The following is a 24,174-nucleotide window of genomic DNA, read 5'->3' as shown; positions in this document are numbered from 1 at the left end:
CAAGATTTATTTTCAGTTGTGCTCAAGTTAGTAACGATGTCACTAGAAGCCAATTGGACCAAACTGACAACTTTAGGCTAATGAAAATCTTTTGATGTCTTCAAAGGCACATTTTATTGGGAGTTTTGGTTGTTCTTTTGCCAGCAGACAATTAAAATCTTCCTTTCCTATAGCAACAGAGAACAGTGTTCAATATGGATCCTTTAAATATCACATCACCAGATTTACTGAACATTTATGTAGTTGATTTCTAAACATTACCAAGAGTAATGCGAGGAACCTTTTGGCAGTAATGCCAAGAAGTGAAGTGTTTGTGCCACATCAGTGAGTTTTGATGGTAGCAATGCTGATTTTTGTTGTTGTTGTTGTTTGTTTTTCCATATTTATTTGTTGTTATATCGTGTGACCTTCTGAAAGCTTCACCTTCTGGAAGTGAGTAATTTATATGAAAACTCGAGTTTCCTGTTTAAAATTAGAAGTCTTTGTCGGTGCAGAGAAAGGCAGGAAAAGTTATTTCAGGGTATCTCAAGAGCTTGAAATTGAAAAATATCCTCACTTTTTCCCCTGAAATAGATGAGTATTCAAACAGCTTTACACACTCCATGCTTGAAAATACTGGCCCTGTTCCACAAGTTGAGAATGGCTGATATTGGAAGCGCTGAGATCAGATCTCGGATCATTATCCGTCGTCTGAAATTCTGCTCCCACTTGAAGTTCTCCCTTTTTTTCCTCATTACTTCCAGTTGTGTTCCTTTCCCAAATTAAGGTCCTTAACAAGGTTGTTCTTTCATAGTGAGGTTCTTTCTTAGTTGCTTTTCTTCAGTTCTCAGATCCGAAGTTGTTGCCCTACAGTGTGCCTGTTTTGAATATTGCTCTCTCACTCTAAAGCATTGATTCTGATAGACTATTTCTTGCAAAGTGGATTGTTTTCTCCTTGATATCCTTAGCCTGAAATCTTTTGCCAGCAAACATCTATTTGATGTCTCATTAAGTAGTTGAAGATACGTATCCACGTATAATTAAGAAAGGAGAAGTATTTTCATTTTAAACAGCCAATGTAGAAACTTGCTATATTTATCAGGTTGCTTGAATTTCTTCTTTGTTTCCATTGCCATTTGTAGTAATGTTTGTGGGCAGTCAGAAATGAAAGATGAAGGGTCAGATGCTCTTACACTCACTAGTTGACAGTTACCTGGTGTGGATCTGTCCCTGGCACAGGCGTAGGTGGCCATAGAGAAGCGGTATGTTTGTAGGGAGTACACGGTTCGCTGAGCTTTTTTTGTGGCTAATACTAAGCATTGGAAAGGAGGGGGTTGTTCCTAAGTTCTTCTGTGTTTATTAGTCTTGTCTTGATTCTTCAGATGCTCAAACAGGAAAAAAAAATGGGAAGCATTGTCATATCTTTGTTGCTTTGAATCTTTTGCAGTGGTGTCCATGGGGCAGATCTGGAGGATTTTCATTTGTTCTTACTCATGTCGTTATTTACTATCTACCTCTTTTCCCTTCCGTTTTTTCCAGCCTTCACCTGTTGTTTTTTTGTTTCCTGAACACAACCTTCTGGTTAAATAATCGTCAGAGCTACCAAACGAGAGCTTACAGAACGAAATAGTGCATTTTCAACAGTGTTTAATGTTGTAGTGACAAGGTAGCTTACCTATTCCTAAACTGCTGCTTATAAAAAGAAAAAGCTAAAAATATGGTTTTATTTCCCTGATATTTCTGGAGAAATTCTTCTGCACTAGTACATACTTTTTGCATAATGTAAGTGTCAGTGTTATCTAAGATACTGGCACTATGTAGTCTCTCCCAATATTTGTTTTATGTAGTTTTGTATTAGAAGTGAAAATAAATTTAAATTCCTTTCATCTTCTGAAGAAAGTTGCCCCTAAAATAAGTACTTTGTGGCATCCAAATACTGCGCCTTGACATGGATGTCACTCAGCAACATGTCCCTGCTCTCAGAAGATTAACTGGCACTTCAGAATGCTGAAAGTCTAAGTAAAGGTGACCTCAGTCAAATACATGTTACATTTGTATTTCAAGAAGTATATAGGCAGGCCATTTTGGAGTTTTAGGCAACATATTACCTGTTAATCAAAACCTGTTTTCTGGCAACTGTATTTAAAACAGAAACAGAAATGGCCATGGGAAACAAAGTAATGGTAAAGTAGGTAACAGAAGGGGAGTTATGGCTGCTGTTCAGCTGTAAGTTCAGACCACTGTGCTGCCTTTCATTTTCTATCCTGTCTTTCATCTAGAGATTACTGTCACTGTAGGAGAACAGGGCATGTACTGAATATTGGGCTGGAAAAGGGTTAACAAATGTGGCTGTCTTAGTAACAATAAAAGTGAGCTGCAGTATTTACTAGCAGAAAGGAGAGAGTAGACTAAAAAACTTGTGTGTTAATTAACTTGCCAGGTGGTAAGACTTTGCATTTCTACTTTGCTTCATTCAAGAAGGCTAGGTAGATTCCTGGTAGGCTTGTAGTTCTGTTCCTACATGCTTCATGTGTGCGCTGTAACTCGGTAATTTTTTAATGTCACTTTAATTTAAAGATTACAAAGTATTTTGGAATGTATTTTTAAGGAGCTTACTATTCAAATGCTGATATGCACCTGCTCAACTTTTTAGCTTTTTGGTAGAAACATGTTAAAAAGCAGCCCAGAATTATTTTTGTTGTGAACTTCCATATGTGGTAGTGCATGCAGTAGATCTGTTGGTTAAGAGACTACCATTTTTAGGTAGTTTGCAATTCACTAGTTATTTATTAATTTTCTGTACAATAAAAGAAAATATGAAATTGAATCTTATACTTCGATCTACTTTGCAAGGAGGAGGAATGCATCTTAGCTGGGACACTTCATTTTGTTTTGTGGATTAGTTCAGCACATCTGAGGTATTTGAAGTTACTTTTATTTGTGAAGGCCACAGGCAGTTTTAACTGATAAGTGTGGCAAGAGGTAGAAGCAAACACTACTTGGAGTCCAAGAGAATTTGTAGGGTGTAGAACATGGCTTTCACTGACAAACCATTGACTGTAGACCTCCCAGTACTTTTGTGCTATCTGATTCTAAATTTGTGTTTTATAGCTTGAAACAATTGGTTGGCAGCTTAATCTTCAAATGTCTGCATCCACGCAAGCAAAGCTGAAATCTCCTCGAGCTGTGCTAGAGCTGGGTGTGAGCAATGAAGATTCAAAGGTAAGACAAATGTGTGTGACAAAATTGGAATGCAGTGTGATTATGGCTTTATGTTAGAAGTTTCGAGGCATCAGTTGGAGCTCTTGATAGTAATTAGTCTCTCTCCAGTGTTTTCGTATTTATATTTTGTGAAATTACGGTCTGAAATGATTAAGAGTTTGGAATTGTGAAGTACTGATGTAATAACATATACTTTAAGCAGATTGTGGGGCTGACAGCTGTGTTATCAACTGTGGGCTGTGACATCATGGAAAAATGTTATGAGATATGGCTATTTTGGATCTGTGAAATATAAGTTGCATCTAGGTATCTGGAAATATGATTGATACTCCTCGGGCTTAATGCTCAGCTTCTTGCTGCACTCTACCATGACTAGTTACTTAAGATACCACTTGTCACTCCTAGTCTTTTTGTGCTAATGATGTATTTATATGAATGATGACCGTGGTCCAAAGCCACAGAAAGCCAATGTTTGTAGATTTTTAGGTAAAGCCTTACGTTCAAAATTTATGGTGATTGACGGTGTTTCAGTGTCAAAAACAAGTAGTGAAGCTTTATGTATAAAGCTGTGTCATATACTACTTAGCACATAATCATTTATTTACCTTATCTTGCTAAGGTACATAAATTGGAGCCTTCTGTGGGGTGTCTCAGACTGTTAAGCAATGGAACAGTCAGTATGAAAGAAGAGAAGAATCAGAACTCAGTTCAGCTTTTGTGTTGCATTTAAATTGAGGTAATTTTACTAATGCAAGTGGAATTCCTGATGTGTGATAGAATAAAAGAGAATACACAGCTTGTATTTGTGCTTTTTGTCAGGACCTTCAATAGTGTTCGCTGCAGTCTGTCTTTTTGAAAAGTACATCCAGGAGCCAAACAATATTTTATGCCCAAGCTGCGTTGAAGAGCACTGCATGCAGGTTCAAGTCTGTGACTCTAATTACAACAACACAAGAAAGATGTGATTTCCACATGACAGAGAGTTCACTTATTTCCTTTATGAACAGAATTTGGCAAGTGGATTTTTTTTTATTTATTCTATTTATTTTTTGTGAGCGTAGCTAGACACATCAGAATTAATTTTCAATAATTACAAGCCTGGAGTTGGCTTGTACTTAGCATTTAGACAGAACAGTGCAACATGAGGAACATCCTGCTGATGAAATATGTTTCAGATACTAAAATTCTAGTATATGTGTTGTTATGAAGATAACTGTCATTTTTTGTTTCAGCTGATTGATTACATTCTGATAGAGAGAGTAGGTTTGAGATTGGATAATATGTACCCTTAAACAGAAGAGTTGAAGGTGATTGATTTTTGTGCAGTATTTGGTATCACTGTGATGCTTTTGTGCACGGAGTATTAAGTTACCTGGAAATGTGTAGTATTAGATACTTATTTTCATTTTTCTCCCTAGACTTATGTATGTGCCTTTTGAACAAAAATTTTGCATGAGTTTGTTGTTTAGGTCCATAATGATTGTCTTCGTTTTGCACAAACCTTCTTTATAAAATTACTCCTGGTTAGAGTAATGTCATTTATTTTTTTTACAAATGTAAAGGAGGATGCTGATGTGGAAGTGCTTTTGTGGGGTTGGCTCGTTAGGGGGCAGTAGTGCTCTTTGTCACACAATTCCAGTTCTGAATAATATTTTCAGATAATACTCAGAATCTGTTCTAAAGTTAGTAGTTGTGGGAAGCACTAAGGGTTTACATTTCTTATCTGTATATAGCAGTAGAAGTTTGTCTTGTCAATCTACATAATTAAAACCTGTTTAAAAAAATTCTGAGCAAGGTAGATGAAATTTGCCACTATTTCTACTGATGGAAAGTAATTTATACTAATAAGTTAATGTTTACAACCAGTAACTACAATTAAACACCGTTTAAACTATTCTTTGTCAGAACCTGACACTTAAAATAGTTATTCAATTATTTTTCTAGTAGCGTTAATCAGAAGATGTGTGGATATACAGATGATATTTGAGCCTCATGTAATGAGTGAGAAGATCCAGTATTAGAGATGGGTATCTCAAGTAGATTTTGTCAGCTTCAGATGAAATACAGGAGAGTATAGGTATTATAACTTCAGAATTCAAAATGAAGTTGGGCTTTATTTCTTTCGGGTGATTTAAGCTGCTGGTTACATTTGCATTGCCTGGTAAATGCTTGTGATTAGTAGTAATTGCCATAGATCGTGTGATCTAAAGTCCTTCTTTGTTGTAAAAGTTTGCTGTTTGTTTATAGTCGGATGATGAATTCCTTCTGCTTAGGACCCAATGTACATTCTACATATGTGATACAGAGCTTGCCATCGTAAGGGTGTTGAAGCACTGGAATGAGAGCTGCGTAGCTGCCAGCTGTGGAGCTGTGCAGGGAGTGAGTGGGATGTTGACTTGAGTGGTCTGACCCAGATGTGCATCCAGCCCTGCTGCAGGGAGAGCTGGATCAGGGGAGCTGCCAACCCCTGCTTCCCAAACCGAGTTGTTCTGTGATTATAGACTGCTCAACAGCTTGGTTGTTGATGAAATTTGTTATGAGGAGGAGAAAAAAGCAAGCTGTGATTAAAAATGCAATTACCAGCACTTACTACAACGATTCAGAATTTATGATGTTTAATTGCATTTCTAAATCTGACAAAATAGAATTTCTGTGAAGTAAACACACAGAACAAGCTGGTATGATAGGAAAGTTGATTTTGTTTCCATTCTTATATTAAGTGAAGAGAGCATTTAGAAATAGCCACTTGCAAACTGATGTGTTCACATTTGGATGTGCACGAGTGTTGTCTTTATCTGTGTCATTAGGTTTCAAGTTTGTTGTTGGGCTGCAGCACTAGCAGGGTCATCTTTTTGGCTGTAGGGTGAAGTAGCCGGTAGAGGGCGTAGAAATTAATCCTGCTAGTATGTACCAGTTATCATGCAGATTGGCAAACAAAGACTGATCCCGAAAAGTAAGTGCTATGTATATTAGCAGTTCTGTTTATCCCAGTGGTTTATTTTAATAATTATCTATGTAGACACACAGTCGTATGTTCTTTCCCACTGTTACTACAGCAATTCCCTCAGCCATCTAGAAAAGAGCTTTCTGAGCAGCTAGGGCAATTCCCCATAGCCACAAGAGCCATATACAGAAATCTTTTGTGGTAGAGGTTGTGGAAAAGGTCTGTGGGCTTCAGAAATGTCACATTATCTGTGCAGAATAACTTCCCAGAGAAATGTGATAAGTAAGAGTGTGTTCTGCTGTACTTGTTCACTAGGAATATGAAGTAAGATACTTTATCATGTAAGATATTTATTACTGTGTATTTTTACATGTGATTTGTGGTTGGCATTTATGCTTGCAACTTGTTAGGATAAATTAACTGTTGTTACCTACTGTTGTTTCTCAGGTGTTTTTTGTAAATGGGTATCATTAAATAGTCAAATTTAATTACAGTTTTTTTCCTATGGAAGCTATTGCTCTTCTCTTTTTTTCCCTCTTTATTTTTGTGTACTGTTTCCTTTTTAACCATTAAGGACTTCTTGATAGCCTGTCTTTGAGGGAGTTTTTTTCCCCTGAGTGGGACTGCTATGAATAGATTTCTTCTGAGAATTCATTACTCTGTTTATTGTATTTCTTCTTTATGCTGACATCTGAAGAATTTTGTCGTGTTTTGTGTGCCAATGCCAGGCAAAAATTATAAAAGTGCTGTTTTATTAAACCTGCCAATGCAATACTTCTGACACCAGGCACATGATATTAAAATACTACTGTAATCATTTAATTTTATTTCATTTTAATTTCTTTTGAATCTCTGGATGCTTTAAAAGGAGAAAATGACTGTGGAAATCTTTGAAATGATTTTTTTTTTTTCCTTTGCAACTGTTTGTTGAAAATCAAAGTGAGGTCTGCAATTGAAACTGAGATTGCAATAGTTATTATTTCTACAGAGGATATGGAAGTCTGGGCAACTTAAAGTATTTTTTACTTTCTGAAGTGAGAGGCCCCAGCTTTCTCTTTTTTTATTCCGTCATAGTTTTAACAGACTTTCTACGCAGTCAGGAATGTGAACAACTCTAGGCCTTAGATGTATTGCTCTGTTGACTTCAGTAAGTATGCTGCTTATCTTTCCAAGTTTGTCATTCTGATTGTTTTCCTCATCTTTAACAGCAAAGCAGAGTAGATGAGAAGCACAGCTTTTCTTCCAGTTGAGCTAGGTGAAGCCATCTGCTCAGGCCATAGATTCAGTGCGGCCTGTATAGCATGCAGGCAGGACCTGCACTTTTGATGGATGTTTAAGGAAGCGTGATGGTGCTTCCAATTCCCCCTCAATTTAACCCTTTTCATTCTGAAAGGGAGTGATGTTGACAGAGTGGCAACAGTGGATGCTGGTGGAACATTCCCACTCAAGAGGCAGGACGTAGCAGCACTGAGCATCTGTACATTGATGTATTCCCACCATCTGGCCTTCTCAGGCCTCTGCCTTCATCATGAGTGCATTTAGATGCTTTTTTTTTTTCCAAAATAGAGAAGTAATTTGTTGTGTCTTAAGAAAAAAAAAAGGGGGGGGGGGGGGGGGGGGGGGAGGGTGCAATTAAAAGACTCAGAGGTGTTGGAGGCACTATGATGAATTGCAAACACTAAGTTGTAACTTGCTTCCTGTGTTCATCAGCTGTTTTCTGTTCTGATTAAGGTATTACCACTTTCTTTCTCAGCAGACAAGGAAGCTTGCATGTACATACTTGACTTGAATTTAGCGTTCGTGTAATGCAAATTTGCAAGTCTCTAGCAATTGCCAAAAAGATAAGTAGGACAGGCTACTGTCTGAATGCAAAAATGTTTGAGGATGAGATTTAAGAGTTTTTTTTTTTTCATTCCAATTGAGAGGAGATAAGTGAAGGCCTAGATGGCTTCAGATAGCACAGTCCTGGTCACAGTCTTTCAGAACCTCTGTATATGAGCAAGATTGCTGCTTTTGGCAAGGAAGATTATGAAACCAATTTTGTTCTGAGAACTAAAGTCTAATGAATACTCCTGCTGATAAGAAAGCAGAAACTTCCCTAAGACAAGGTTTCAGAATACTGGGAAACGTCTTCACATTTCTAGGAGCTGTGGTGATAATGGTTGTAAAAATCTTGGGCATGTGGAACAGCTCAGAAAAATGAGCTTGAAATTTATAATTTGCTTCCAGGCTGTCACGTCACTACAGAAAGCTGTTAGAAGTGTCTTTGCTCAATCTTTAAAGCCTGAAATTCCAAACTTGCAGTGCACAGCGACTCTTGCATTGCACCGTTTCTGATTTATCTATTATCCTGGATCAAATTCATTTAATTAGAGGAAAAACTGAAGGCAGTCCTGAAATTCTAAGCTGCGGAGAGAGCTTTTGTTTTCTTACCAGCACAAAATGGAAGGCTGAATAACCTGTATCCTGTAAGCTGTGGGTCGTGTGGCATTTTACCTGGAAGCCATCAATGAGGTGGTGTGACTCCAGGAGTACGTGCTCACCTCTGGCAATTGTAGTGCAGCACGTAGTTAATTATCGAGCTCCTTTTGTGATCTTAAATGATTGAATTATATAGCTTATAGTGAAGATTCCTTTACAGGTATTTCTACAGTATCCTTATGTTTTGCCTGGCAGTAGACGAAATTTATGAGTAAAATCCGTAACACATGAATTTACAGAGCCTGTAATTGGTAACAGCCTCTGCAAGTGCTCAGTTTCCACTAAAATACTCTTACAACTCTGTCCATGTGTGTTTTTGTCATGGATTTAAAGAAAACTCAGTCCTTGTTGACAATGTCATGAAACAGTGTCAGCTTATAGTTAATACTGGTACTCTAATTCTTCTGTACAGTATACTGAATTGTGCATGAATGTGTAGCTTTACCATTGTCAGTCCAATTAAGGAGCTGAAAAGTAGGATAAATATTTAAGTTTAAACTCATTGACCCACTGCATTGCCAGACAGAGTTTAAATTTAAGGTGGAAAACAACCATATTTTGCCTGTAGTTCTGCAGTGCTTTTGCAGCGCCTTCAATACTAATCCCTCCCTTCCTCAGAATGCCCATAGGCCATGTCTTCCTTTCTCAAATCTGCTAAAATGTGGCATCTGCCCTGTGCCTGGTTCTTCTGACTCTAAGGTAGGAAGATAAGGCAATGTAAAAGTTGACCTTTCTCTAACAACAGGGCTCTCTTTTATGAAAATAACTGTTCTGCTTATGCCCTCTGTGACGGCGGCGTTTACTGTTGCCTACTTCAAATGGAGGCAGGGGAAGAAAACATGTAATCTCCATGTCACCAGTTTTCTAATGCAGATATTTACACGGAATTCTTCTGTTTTCAGATGTAGAAGAATCAATGTTTTGCTTATGTTTTAAAAGGCAGTAATTTCAGGGTTCATAAAGCATATACATATTAATAAATCTGAAGAGTAAAACCTTGTGGCGTTAAAATCTGATAGGAGTAGTTGTCTTTTGTACTACTTGGCAATTGCTCAAGCTGAGAAGGGGTGTAACAGGTTCTTTATAAAAGTTGGAGATGATTTTTTTTAAATATAATGTACTGTTGGGAAGCTCTGAATGTGATGGTATCTTTTCTGGGTGTGACTGGAAATGCTGCTTAGTTCTCCAGATTCAGTTTCTCTGTTCTTCCACATTTAAAATGATGAACTTGTCACTGTTCAGCAGTTGCAGCTTGGATAGACGTACAGAAAGTATTGCTGTCTGTTAGTCCTTTATTTTTCCTTCAAGGGTATCTAAAGCAGAAAAGCTGTGAGATTCATGGAAGTATTTTTCTTTAATTAAAAAAAAAAAAGAAAAAAAGAAAAGAAAGGATTTTCATGTGTGTTTCCTCAGTGGCCTTATTCTTCAAATACTTCACATCTTCAAGAGCCAGCAGTGTTTTATTTCCCTGTATCTGTCACCCTTGTGGGGTGGATGCCTTCAGAGCTTGTTGGAAGAGATAGTATTGTCTTCTGCAATCATCATTCTGTTGTTTGCAGTAAAAACAAACAAACAAAACACTCAGGAGCTCAGGGTAGAACCAGTTGGTTTGATTTTGGTACAGTAATGGTAGTTTGGGAGTAATCCTTCCCAGGTGGAAACAGAAGAGGCACTCTCCTATCGACTCCTCTTCTGGTAGGTCTACTGCGTTTGAGGTACCCTCAGAAATTGGAAAGCCTTTACTTAAAGGAAAGGAACATGTAAAATGAAGGTGTTAAAAGTAATTTCTAGGTATATGCAGATTGTTGAGTACTGGAACTTGACTATACCTTCAACTTATGTCGCTGCGTCTCAGAAATGCATTTTTAGGGTAGGTTAGTGACTTCACTAACTTAATTAAACATGAACTGCTGAAGAAAACTGACAGGAGTTTTATTTTCTTGTTTTCTGGAGTATTTAATCTGCCTCTTCTTTGATTAGTGCACCAAAAAAGCATACCTGCATGAGCTTCTTTGTTGTCTTCTTACAGCATCCCATGTATAACATCTCGACTTTTGTGAGATTTTTTTTTGTTATACTTCACAGTTGTGTCTTGAGTTGTATATTTTTTTTTCACTTCCGAGCATTAAACATGTGGATTAGAAACTGATCATTTTGTTTGTACGTGATAGGATTTTTCAGCCTATACTACAATGAAGGGTAATAGCATGCAGGAAGGCACAGCAAGCATGAAGCAGTCACTCAGCCTGTTAGTGTCCATCTTATGTTGCTTCTCTCTGCAGCTTCCAAAAAGAGTTGCTGCAGTCTGACATTTTAACTAGTTTAATTTAACTGGTTTTTAACTAAAACCCAGCAACCCTAGTTCACATCAAATGAGTCATTTTAATCAGTCTCTAGTTGTTGTTTTTTAATTCCGCCTGACAATATCAGATAACTGGCTTGATCTTCAGTAGTAGTTGCTCTGTTTCTTTCATTTTGTAAAGCTTTTTCTTTTGCCTATCAAGTCTGCATATTAATTGATTTTCCTAGAAAGCACTTGACTGCATGTCCTGACAAAACAACCAGTTTCAACATCAAATGCAGTTAAGGAAGTCCTCAGACTGAAGTTGTGTATGATGTCTGCTTTGTACAGGCTGGAATTGACATTTGAAATTACAGATCTCCATTGCATATTTGCTTGCAGTCCACTGCAGGCATGACAATAATGACATGCCTTTGAAATCCTTCTGACTGTTCTTAGCTGCTATAGGATGTCTGTCGTAACTGACAGAAGAGTTTAAAATAAATGATGTTACACAAATATCATCTTGCTTTTACAGTTTCAGAAGCAGAAAAGTAAAGTTGGGCCAAAAGGATTAAAACTTGGTGAATAACTCAGTTTTTAAATAAGTTGTAAAATCTGAGAATGTTTAGCAAAGTTGATTTCATTTGCTTCTCAACTTTCTTACATGTTAAATGTAGGAGATTTTGGGTTTTTTTTTCCAACTTTGTTTTCTGTCCTCTCCATCAAACTCTCCAACTCCTTATCAGAGAATGAGCACTGGAGTGGCCATACAGAGCTTCACTTTAACTAACAATTCTACACGCAGAAAAACCAGCATCAGCTTGAGGGTCTGCAGGGTTTTGCTGGAGTGTGAAGCATCAGGTGAGCTGTCTGCTGCATCTGGAACCTGTATGGCTTGTGGAAGAGACAGTGGAGAATTCCTAGTTCTGGGGGCCAGTAAGTTCGACTGGGAGCAGCTGTCTGCACGTCCACTGCAGAACTGGTATTGCTAAATTTACAGGCTTAGGCTTTAATTGTGCAGTGCCTCGAGTGCTTTTGTCAGTATGAAACTAAGCAATTGTGAGATCCTGCTTCAAAAAAATGAGTGCTTGGCCATATTTTCCTTTCAGAACTTTTCTTTCATCCTTTCCCTCGTAGTGCTAGCTACAGAAACGAAAAGTCTGCTGTTCGAAGCATTTCAATAAAGTGTCTGTACGTTGCGATGAAGTGAGGACATTGTGCATGAAACTTTAATTCAGGTTGGGAAATTATGAATTCCATTCGAGTATTTTTACAAGGCAGCTCCAAGAAGATAGGTGATTTATGTCAGAACGTTTTTTTTTTGCTGGGTTTGCACATAGACTTCTGCACATTGCAGAGCTGTGCAGACCCTGCATGTGATTGCTTTTTCTTTATCTTTGCTGTCCCTGCACACAGCTTCTCACGTGTTCTTGGATAACACACATGTATGTATTTTCTTCTTAACTGTATTAACATCAAGACTAGAAAGGGCTGTTTGGAAGTGAAAGGATGGCAAGGGCAGCTATCAGGCAAATTCACATATTTCTCCTTTTGGCTCCAGTGCTTTCCCATTATTTTAGCTAATTTTTTTTGTCAATGTGCAAACTTCTCAAATTGCCAGATTGGGCTTCCAAGAGGAGTAATGTGCATATTCTTGAAAGATTACAGAGTGAGCATCTCCTGCGTTGCTAACATCTGTCCTGCTTAAGGCAATAAATACACAGTACACGCTGCCAAACTGGATCAACACTGTTCATTTGACATTGCACAGGTGTCTGTAGCAAGGCTGTGACTCCCTTTCCAGTCATTCTTTGGGTGGAAGAGGGTAGGTCATCACCTCTATCATACACAAGGGCAGAAATTTCCACTCTTTTTTTTTTTTCTGTTTGTAAATGAGAGGAGTCTGGTATTTGGAATGATGTGGCTTCTAAACTTGTATCTTCTGGCTTTATATGAGGATTTAGCTAATTTCAAAAGCTGCTATGACAAGTGACCTTTTTCTCTAGATAATCTACATGAAATATGGCTGCTTTTACAGGAAAACCACAGCCCACAGTGTGGCATACAGCCCCTGAGCAAATCTTGTTCTCTGTGATTTTATGAAATCACTACTAATGAAATAACATATTTCTAGTAATGCGCGCTTGCTAGCAAAGCAGTAATAGAAAGAGATTTCAAGGGGAAAAGGGAAATAATGTTTTTCCGTAAGAAGACAGATATACTAAGAATACATTTTGAAGCCTTGTAGTAATGTAATTACAATACAAAATATAGCAAAAAATAATAAGCATGCTTGTCTAGCTTGAAATTTATGCATGAGATGAAAGTGCTTGTTTTTTTCTGACCCCTAAAGCTACATTTCTGAACTTGTAAATGGGTAGTCAGAGTAACTAAGCTGTTCAGTCACCTCGTGAGACAGAACCATACTGGTCGGTCAAATGGAAAAGAAAATTGTATTGTGATGCTTTTTAAGTGAGCTCATGGAGTTCTCAGTGTAAGGGCATGAGTCTTTGAGCTCTCTATATAATGAAAATATTTTGAGAATTGCTTTATAGACATGTTTCTGAATGCTTTCTTAAGAGTGTCAGGATTAGTCACCGAGTTTTTCTATAACAACTGATTGAAGGCTTTTTGGATTACTACTTGTGCATAAATGCAGAGCGCAGTTTTAAAGGAGGTTGAAGAAGCTGGATTATTTTTGTGTCCTCTTTCCCAGCATCGACAGAAATGAAGAGAGTTGGGAAGTGCTTATGCTTGATGATAAGTCATGAGATTCAGAATCTGACAGCAAGGCAAGTTCGCAGAGACCAGAGCTGTAGGCAGCTTTAGGCAGTTCTGGTCTGTGAATCTATTTTTTATTAGGTAGGTGCTTTACTAAGGGACATGGTTTAGTGGGCGAATATTGGTGGTAGGTGGGCGATTGGACTGGGTGATCTTAGAGGTCTTTTCTGACCTTGGTAATTCTGTGATTACATGATTCAGCGCTTACAGGTGCACTTGCCTCCTTCATGAGATGCTGAAAGATATTAATGTGTTGGCATAGCAGAATCTCATGCTCAGGCTTTCTGGAGGAGCACTGATGCAGTATGGTAGGGGTCTGCCCACTGATGAGTTAGGTGTGCCCTCATACCTACCAGTCCTAGGGTTTTTCAGTGTGGAACTGAGTACAGAATACATTAGCTGCGTGTTGTCTTCCTCTTCCCATCTAAAGGAGTTTCAAAATCTGGCTGCATGCCCTTCAAAATAAGTACCTATCTTTGTTCAGAAACAAGGGCATAACCCTTAAAATATTTCATGCAGACATCTGAAATGATTGCTGGAAAGGAAAAGGGTCACTTGAAGATTTAGATTTCCTTAAGAGGAGAAACCTCATTTGAAGTTGAAATTTAAAGGCTGAAAGATTTCTATCTTCCAGATGATTTATCTGTAGATTAATAGAAGACCCTCTTAGAGCAGGCAAAAAAATCCTGAGCTGTTTTCCCTTATTTCTAGATCATTTTGCCTCTTTACTTTTCCATTCCTTTTCCCTTCTTCCTTTTTATCGTTCCATCTTCACAGAAACAAAGACTTACCGTTCCTATCAAAAATATCCTATAGATTCCAGAAGCTCTAATACACATTTTCAAATACACCTTTTATATAACCGGTATCACTTTATTTTTTCATTGTCACTTCTTTTCTTTTTGAATGATAATTGATTAATATATCATTACAATTATTTACTAGGTTATTTTCCTTTGTTTTTCAGACCTTCTTGTACTGTAGTGTATCTTCTGCTGCTAAAGGTAGTGTAAAAATAGGGTAGTATGGTATTACTGCAAGAAAGGTGTTTAGACAATGTTTAGACAGCTTCATATTTTCTGGATGGCAGTATATTCCTATCAGTTGTACTTTTGGAGGCTAACATTCAGCATGTTCTTGACTGAGCCTTTTAGCTGGCTGTTTCTAAACACGTTTCAGGTTTAGAGAAAATGACTGTTGGATGAGAGCTAAGCTGGCTTGCAGATTGTGTGATAAATCTTGGAATCATAGAATGGCTTAGATCCCATCATGATGGGATCATCTAGTTCCAGCCTCCTGCCATGGGCCGGGTTGCCGCCCATCAGATCAGACTGCATAGGGCCCCATCCAACCTGGCCTTGAACATCTCCAGGGATGGGGCATCCAGAGTGTCTTTCCCTGTTCCAGCACCTCCCCACTCTCAGAATGCAGAATTTTCCCCTAACATCTAACCGAAATCTCCCCTCTTTAAGTTCATTCCCCCTGTGCTATCACTATTAGGCTGTCACTCACCCTCATGGTTGTAAGCTCTAAGTATGGGAGGGCTGCTGAGAGGTCTCCCTTGAGGACTTCTTTTCTCCAAGGTAAACAAGCTCAAGTCCCTCAGTCTTTCTTCATAGGAGAGGCGCTCCAGCCCTCTGAGCATTTCTGCAGCCCTCCAGCAATAGCCAGTTCTTGGTATAGAAACTGGTACTATGTAATTTCTTTCCAAATACACTTGCATTTGAAACACTGTACAGACAGAAACATTTAGTGCTAAACATTTTCAGAACTGCTTTGCTGCAGCAGCTGCGGCCAGCGGAGATTCCCTGCTAAAATGCATTGACCTTGTGAAAGGTACTGTAGTCAGGCAAACTGATTTAATCTGGTACAAACATGTCTGATGGAGAAGGGTAGAACAGAGAACCAAAGTACATGCAGCAAATATGGGGTGGTCAAAGCAGCAAGGGAAATTAACACAAGACAGAAGCAATGAGCTGTTATGAACTGAAGTTGAGTTGAACCAGTAGAGTCTTTCTGGTGCAGCTAATGGTTAGCATGCAGGAAGCAGTGCTCTATGAGAAGTGTTACGGTACATGACACAGTGCTTTCTTCTCAACCTACTATCAGAGAAGTCATTTTGAAGAGCTCTTGAAAATTCACATACAGCATAATTTGTGGGTTTTTTTTTTTTAATTGGAGTGGCTTTAAAATTCACGCTACCATTTTAACAGCAATTATGCTCTCCTATGGCCTGGAGCGAGTCGAGAAGATCTTGGTGCCATCCTTGACATTAAGACTGAGGTGTGCTATGTCTGTCTAGCACAGTTACACTTATTTTTACTGCTTTTTGAAGATAAAACCTTGACACATTTAACTGAGGGAATGTGATCAAAGGGCAAGCATATACTTAAAAGATCTGTGGAAATAAGGCAGAAGAAGGGTATAATAAAGACCTTTAAAAATGTCATTTAGCGTATCTGTTCTCGATGGATAAATTGATAAAACACGTTTGTCAGCTTGGAGCATGAGAGCTAGCATACTGTAACAGGTTCCGTAATGAGGCATTGGGTTGTAAATAAAACTGCATTCTTAGCAATTCTAAACCCTTCTTTCCTTCCATTGCAAAAAAAACCCAAAAAAAACAGAAAAGTAAAAAATGTCTTGTTGTCAAAACATTTCCAATACGGTCTATGCCAGCTTTGAATTTAAGTAACTTGAATGTTTTTGTTAATGCGACTGTCTTTAAGATTCTCAGAATTCTTGCAGACTACAGAGACTGATGGCTTTTTATGCCATCCTATTTTCAGATAACTGAAAAAAAAAAAATCGATGCTCAGTTTTTCCTGCAGTTGTTCTGAAGCAATTTGGTAACATGCTTTTCAGCATTAGTTTTAAAGGAAAAAATAAAAAATGTAGACTAAGCAAAAGGTAGCCTGTGAAAATACGAAAACACACAAAAACCAAGAGACTTTGCAGCACAAAAACAGAACACTGTTATTATAGTATTTGTCTTTAACCAAAAATAAGCATTTCACATTTTCAGAATTATGTGGGAGGGAAACTTATTAAATTCATAGAACCGTAGAGTCACAGCATACCAGAGCATGCTGTCCAGGGCCCCATCCAGCCTGGCCTTGAACACCTCCAGAGACGGATGGAGCATCCACAGCCTCTCTGGGCAGCTGTTCCAGCACCTCACCACTCTCACAGTAAAGAATTCCCCGTGACATCCAACCTAAATCTTCCCTCCTTCAGCTTAAAACCATTTCCCCTTGTGCTAGCGTTATCTACCCTTGTAAAGAGTTGAGCATATGAAATTCTGACCCAGAAGGGGAAGGAAAGGAGAGTTTGAATGCTATGAAATCTACAGGCTGGTATTGGTGCTGGAAGCAATGCACAGTAATGTGCTGATCCAGCAACAGGTCTGATAACAGGTGGAGAAATAATCTTTTTTGCTTTGTGTGTGTACAAACTATGTTAATACGTTTGTATTTCCTCACAGCTTGAGAAAATTAAGTAATTATTTGGCTTTTTGGAAATAAAAATTTGTAAAAGGTTTGCGATTATATGGAGTCTCTCTTTCTCTGGGATAGGCATCTAATTCTTATTCTTGCATTAAAATACACTTTAAGTTTTCTGTTTTTTTTTTTTTTTTAAAGATTTCTGACATCTTTACTGAATATAAAGTACTGGGTTTGGGATATGTCAAGGAGAAAGTCATTGCCTGGAGATATGTCGTAGCTTGTTCCACGAAATTCCTTTCATGTTTAATCGACTTGAACTATTTTAAAAAATTACTGCTTCCTTTTTGCTGATTGTTTCTCACAGAAGTCCTGCATTTTTGCACAAACATTAATTGATTATGAGCATTATTATTTAAGGTCAGGCCTTGCTGTCGTTAAACAGCGAAGCAAGGAGGAAGGGGTGCTTTTGGGAACTGTGGAGAGCTGGTCCTGCTGCTGAAATGATGCACCTGAGAGGTGGAAAGTTGTTGGGTTTCTGTGTACCCCTGAGTCCAGTATGAGGAGCCAGCTGTGTATTCTTCTGAAGGTGGGATGTCAAATAATGGAGAAAGTGGTGACTGATTCTCATCCCATCTGTCTTCACCCCTCCTGCCCTCACCTCAGATCCACCCAGGAAGATATATTCTGTACAGAAAACCATTTGCAGAGACTATAAGCTAGAATATAGGAGCGAACTAGCAGAAAGATAGGTGAGATAGCCAAAAGGATTTTTGCAGCCTTTTTTTTTTTTTATTTTAACAAAATCCCTGTTTATTTATTTAACTTACAAGTTGTGTGATGTGTGAACAATAATAAAATGTTTTGCTTTAATTTTGTTGCTCTGGCTGCTGTCTGCGTAGACTCTAGAAGTCAGTGTGGAAAGGAGCACGAAATACTTAACCAGGAAGGAGAGCATGAGAAGAGTGAAAACTGGCATTTGGAGCAGGCTTCACTGAAATAGAGCACAGCACAGCATGGGGTTGAATTTCTTTGGCTTTTCTTGTTATGATCCTTATCAGAATGTTTGAGATTATTTTATCCTGAAGTTACTGATACGGACTCTAAACCTTAATATTGCATAACTGTGATATCTATTTAGATGAAAAAAGTCCAAAACATTTATGCCACATGTCAGGTGTCCTTCGAAGCCAGCACAAAAGCATTAAACTGACTGCAGAGATAAGCAGGTATGATAAAAACATTAAAACAAACAAACAAAAAAACAAACAAAACAATCACCCAAAAAAATCACTCTCAAAGCCTTTTTTCTTCTAGCTGTTGAGAAATGTATTTATTCTTCATTTAGATCCATAGAAACCCCGAACATTTCGTTTTCATTTTCATCTGATTTAGGTCTCCCTGCTTGAGCAAGGATGGTGGACCAGATGACCTTTAGGGGTCCCTTCTAACCTTAACCATTGTGTCCTTCTGCAGTAGGTGGAAGAAAGGCTGCAGAGTAAAATTCACTACACCTTCAGTTGTGCCAATATAATGTTTATGAAGCTACAGGGCAAACAAGAATAGGAAAATGAAGTAAAACCATTGTGCATGAAGGTTTACTAGAAATTGTGATTGCTTCACTTTCTAGTGGAGGGAGCCCGATAAAAAATGCACTTATAGGAAGGACGTGGGCTGCAGTATGCAGGTAGTTGCAAATTGGAATGCTGTTTTGTACCAAAGAAAGTACAGCTCTAAACTCAGTCCTTTTCTTAACTGTTGTTAACTTCTTGACTTCTCTTTCACGGTCACTGGGCTTGTGCTTTCCAGAAGGAGTGTCCTGTCCCAGATCTTGCAGTCAATTTAAGACTAGCGTTTTGGGCTTACAGCTGTTGATGAATGTATACCTTCATTTAAGAAGGGCTCATGCTTATCATAGAAAGATCAGGAAGATTGTTGGTAAGCTCTAAAACTTACCTTGTTTATTGGAAGGAATGGCTTATGTGGAATGTATTTAGGTTGGTGAATTTGCTTTCCTTGTTAATGAAACTAGCGAGATGAAGGGAATTATGTATTTCAAGAATTCCTACTGATTTAAAAACCAGGAAATTGCTAAACTTTTTTTTTTTTTTTTAATCAATCATGTTTGTACATGTTTGTCTGAAGTGGATTTGATTAGATTCTTTGTCTGTTATTAGCTGTGTCATTCATGTGTTTGGTCTTTATATAATATGATAGCTACCCCAAGCAGTTTAGAGTCGGGAAGAGTTTTTTGTATAAAGTGTGCTTATAAAGCTGCTGAGCAGAGTATAAAGCTGCTGAGCAGAGTATAAAGCTGTTGGTTCTACAGCTGCTTTTAAAATCTTTGTTGTTGCTGTCTGGTCATGAACTGAAGAACACAGTACAGAGAATTTGGTTTGTAAGTGATGCACAAAAAACTAAAATTTATCGGTTACAAAATCACAAGGGTAAGAAATTGACCTGATCAGAATCAGTGTATGTTATGAGGAGGGGAAAAATAGGAGAGGGAGGAGAAGAGAAATTATGGAAATACCAATATGGAACAAATTTAGAGTAGGTATTATACTTATTAGTAATGAATAAGATAAAATTGTCAAAATAATTTTGATCAAAGGATCTAGAGTGGCCTGGAATGCATGGAGTTGACTGAGGCAGAAAATGAAAGGCTGAGGAGTGTAGCCTGACTTGAGCTGCAGGAATTAGCCGACCACTTTGTTTCCTCAACTAATAATTTATGGGAAGCAAGCTAAGGAAATCATAGCAATAAAAGATGCTGTTATAGCATAGAGAAAGAGGATACGAGAAGGTTGCAAAAAGATAAAAAGAAATACAACCACCCCTGAAACACAGAGGTTCTGGTGGGAGATGGTGGTTACTGTTATCAAAAGGCATTCAGTACATTTAACTAACGTTTTAGGTGAAGTTTTCAAGTTGCAGGGAACAAAACCAAACACATCACTGGAAATGGCTAAGTTAAATTTGGAAGGAACAGTTTTTGTGGTTCTTTGGTTGGAATGTTTAAAAAAGATGTAAGTTTTCACAGGGGGCAGCTGTTCAATAAGATATTAGGAGTTGATGCGTTCAGGGAAGCAATTATGGCAAAATGCTGGAACAAGGGTTGGAGATGATTGGGCCAGGTGACCCGAGTCCCATTTCAGCCCTTTCTGAAAAGCAGGATTCTGAGGCAGTTTGTTACATTTTCCATTGAGGTTAATATGTTAAATTGTTCAACTGAATTCTCATTAGAAATGCTGCTTACCTGGAGCTGTACAGAAGTGCTGTAGCATTGCGGATCGGTCTTTCAATGAAATCGATTCCCATTAAAATTCCTCAGCCCACACTGGAAAGTGGAAAAAATAATGAGTTGTTCATAATGTGGCAGACTTGGGCCCTGTGTCAAGCATTAATTAGTACTGCTGTAGTTAGTGTAACCTGGCGCAATCTTAATTACGGGAGACATGAACAATAAGGAGCTATTTGATGAGAATGAAAGCAATAAAATAAATGAAATAAAGGATGAAAGGCAATATCAGCACTGTGTCTGGAGTCCAAGTTTTGTGGTGTTCCTTGTTTAATACTACATGAAAATAGCACGTGTGCAAATATTTGTGGTTGCAGTTGCTCTGAGTAGAACTTGTAGGGCAGAAAATGTTTTGGGTCTTGGGTTCACATCTCTTGTCATTTTTATGGTTATTGTCCATTGTTACTGAGAATGAAGAGGCAGGGCTGCCTGCTAGGAGAGATTTAGGATATATTTAAAAGAAAATAGCACGCACTGGAACGTCTTACCAGTTGGTTCTAATACGTGCCTCCGGCCCTCTGAGATCTTGTCTATTTTATTGAGCCACTTCTTAAATTAGACTTCTGAAAGTTATTGGAAATACAAAATTAACCCTTTGTTTGTTGTAATGAAGTCTCTGCAGTGAAGCAGGGATCTGGGCATCCTTTATGATGTCCAGATGTTTTGAGAGCAGCGCTCTCAAAGGCAAGACAGGTTTTCTAGGTGTAACAACCTAATCAGTAGTGGGCAATTGTGAGTTAGTGGTGGAATTACATTTTTAATAGAATGCTTTTTTGAATAAGGCCTGGAATTCTCATGTACCCTTTTTAGTATGAAATTTCTATTACTAAATTGCTTTACAACAGCAGGGAAATACTTGAATTCTGTAATCTGAAACAGAGAAGTGAGTATGGAGGTAAAACGTTAGCCAAGGGTTCCGCAGCAGTTTGAAGGTGAATTCAGGAACAGAGTCCAAGCACTGTCTGCTGGGCTGCAGGATGTCTTAATTCTGGCTCTTCTCAGCAGAGGGGAGCAAGGGTATTCATAATGTGTTATATACACTGAAATCTGAACTATTTGATGCTATCAGACACTCACTCTGAATTAGAAAATAAGTATATCTGAGATGCTGTCACGAGCTCAAAGGAAGAAACCCAGGCATTCTTTTATTCTGTTTAATTTTGTGCTGTAACCGCTCTGCATGTCTGGACTGCATTATTGCAATTTACTCCTTTGTGTTTTACTTGGCAAAACAAACATAGTACTCACAGCACACTGGTGAGTGAGTGGGTTTTGACTATTATGGTAGTAATGGCACAGTCAGAAACAGTGTAAGAGAGACATCAGATTTGCATCTCAGTGTGGCTGTATTATGTAAAAACAGGTTTTATAGAAAAAGTGAAGGAAGAGGTCGATAAAGGATTGAGCTGTGCTGGTCCTGACATTGACAGTGATCCATTCCTTTGCCAGTTTTATACTACTCGTTTATGGCTGCAGCAGCACAGCAAACACAAAGGCTTTGTTTGAGCTCAGTGTGGTGTAGGGGTTCTGGTACCTTCTGACATAAATGAGCAACTGGGCATAGCTTTTAGACTGGAGTCAACCTAATGTATTATCCTGACTTTGTATTCCAGGCGTAGTTCATTTCAGTTGTTTATTTATGTTCTCATAGGGTTATCAAAGCAGTAGAAAATACTTCACAAGGAGAAGGATTCCCTACGTGATGGGAATCTTTGTGCACTATTGCTCATCTTACAGTCGTGGCTTGTTTGTTTCCATGTTTGCTGAGGTCCTGTGGCCAAATTCTGTACTTACCTGTACTCTAGATACTCTGCTACCACTGTGATCAGTTTTCTCTGTTTCTGCTGGTAATTTCTTTCAACAAGATCATGTGAAAATAGCTTACTTGTTGAAAGCAAAAAGCTTGTGTACTTTACTTACATACGTATTTTTTTAATGATCAAGGGATTAATTCATTCCTTATGTTCCATTGTCCCAGCACTGGCCTGATTTATAGCATCATGTCCGTGACACCCATGGCTTTGGAAAAGCCATAAAAATTTCACATGCCCTCTGCACTTCACCCATGTCAATTTGAAGGACGGGCCTAATCAGGCAAACGACAGGGGGCAGAAAGAAATATGCTTCATGGATAATTAAAATTGTGTTGTGGGTTTTTTTTTTTTTCCTTCTTGGTGTTACATTTAGTTTAGAATAACTCATTTGCATTTTGGGAAGCTAGGTTTTGTAATTCAGATCACCTGAATAACCTGAATTCTGTGTTTGGAACATTGGTTTTAATAATTGACATTTATATTCATTCCCGGAATACATTTTGGCCCTTTTGCAGAAATGAAACAGGGAAATAAAGCTTCTTCAACGCAGCAGTTATTATGAGCGCAGTATGAAACCCACATGTGTTTGTGGAGGCGATGTAATAGCTGTCTGTTGAGGAATACTGTTTTACTGCCTCCTGGAAAACAGTTTTTAATTGGTACTTAGGGGAGGTAAGCCTGTGTTTCATGAACTATGAGTGTTCAAAAAAAAAGAATACATGGTTAAGGGAAGTTTGGAATAATGTGCAGACTGTTAGGTTACAATTAACCATTTTCTGAGTGAAGAACTATTTTTTAGTACACTTTCTTTACCAAGTAACCACACACCAGAAGGAAGCTGCAGCCACAGTTGCATGTGCAATGGAGATACCTGAACGTCGCTTTACTTCCCTGCAAAATCATATGCGTAGTGCACTGGGTGGAATAATTGCATGCAGTACTGCCTTGAGAGAAGCAGTTGTCTCTTGTTTACCCCTTTGCTGTGTCCTCCTCAGCTTCAGTTGCATAACTTGTGAACATCTTCTGAAGTGCATTGCTGGAGGACGCATGCAGAGACTTTCTTCCCTTAATGAAATACTACAGCTGAACAACAAAAGCTGCATGAAGGCTTTTAGCGTGACGTTGTTTCAGATGAAATATTTTAGTTTTTCCTAGTGCTCAAGCATCTATCTTTGCACGCCGTGTGTTTTTTTTTTTTTTTTTAAAGAGTGGTAATGTAAAAGGTTAAGGAACATTTTCACCTAGAACTGTGTGTTTCTGATGAACTCCCATTTTCCCATAGCAATTTCAGTAACCACACGCTGTTTTACAGGAAGAGTGACTTGAGGATATTGCCTGATCTCTCTACCTCCCATGGTAAACCTTCTGTTTGTTTTGTGAATTTAGTAGTCAGAGGTGCATGATAAAACTTGCTGTCTCTTACTTAATGACACTTCACAGCCAGTAAGACTGCCAGACTGCTGTATAACTTTCCTTTCTACCACAGTAAGCAATGTGGGGGAACAGATCACTAGTTATTTTCCTTCCTAATCCCTTATATTGACTCAAACACTTAAGTCTATAAATAGATAAGCACAATAAAATGAGTAAATGGAAGAACATCTTCACAGCTCCAAACGGTCTGAAGAGAAGAAGAATCTGTGGGAATAGTGCAGGAAGAACTGAGTCAAGAAAACAGAGGTTTTCAGATGAGTGAAGCATGAATTACAGAGCTGGAAGAACACATTGAGCTGCATTTATCATTGTAAGTTTTATTGCAAATATTGCAGAAATATATATATATATACATATTATTTTCTTGTAAAATCTCACTGGAGGAGCAAACTGAAACCAAACGTTTCAGCTTTCCTTAGTGGCAACAGTTAAAAAGTAGGGACACTTAAAATAACATGTGCTGTTCTATACAGAACAGTACTCAATCAGAA

At 38.2% G+C, this 24,174-nt stretch overlaps 1 protein-coding gene across 14 annotated transcripts in view; it reads left to right on the top strand.

Annotated features, from left to right (window-relative positions):
* COMMD10 (COMM domain containing 10) overlaps positions 1–24,174 on the top strand; it is a 161,045-nt gene that overhangs the window by 12,470 nt on the left and 124,401 nt on the right. For 11 of the 14 annotated variants that reach the window (XR_005842634.2, XR_005842631.2, XR_005842630.2 and 8 more), the window contains one exon: positions 3,091–3,201. The exons of 1 other annotated variant lie outside the window; for it this stretch is intronic. Coding sequence is in view for 6 of the 13 variants with exons in the window: in XM_015280617.4 (XP_015136103.2) it covers positions 3,091–3,201 (111 nt within the window). In the remaining 7 variants the exon portion in view is untranslated. Of the gene's footprint in view, positions 1–3,090; positions 3,202–3,820; positions 3,938–4,020; positions 6,634–24,174 lie in introns of those variants that run through there. 2 more of the 14 variants (XM_040655599.2, NR_171276.2) reach the window with 2 other exon arrangements.

This window comes from Gallus gallus, chromosome Z (assembly GCF_016699485.2).
Source record: "Gallus gallus isolate bGalGal1 chromosome Z, bGalGal1.mat.broiler.GRCg7b, whole genome shotgun sequence".
Taxonomy (NCBI): Eukaryota; Metazoa; Chordata; class Aves; order Galliformes; family Phasianidae; genus Gallus; species Gallus gallus.
This window is presented reverse-complemented; position numbering and strand designations above follow the sequence as displayed.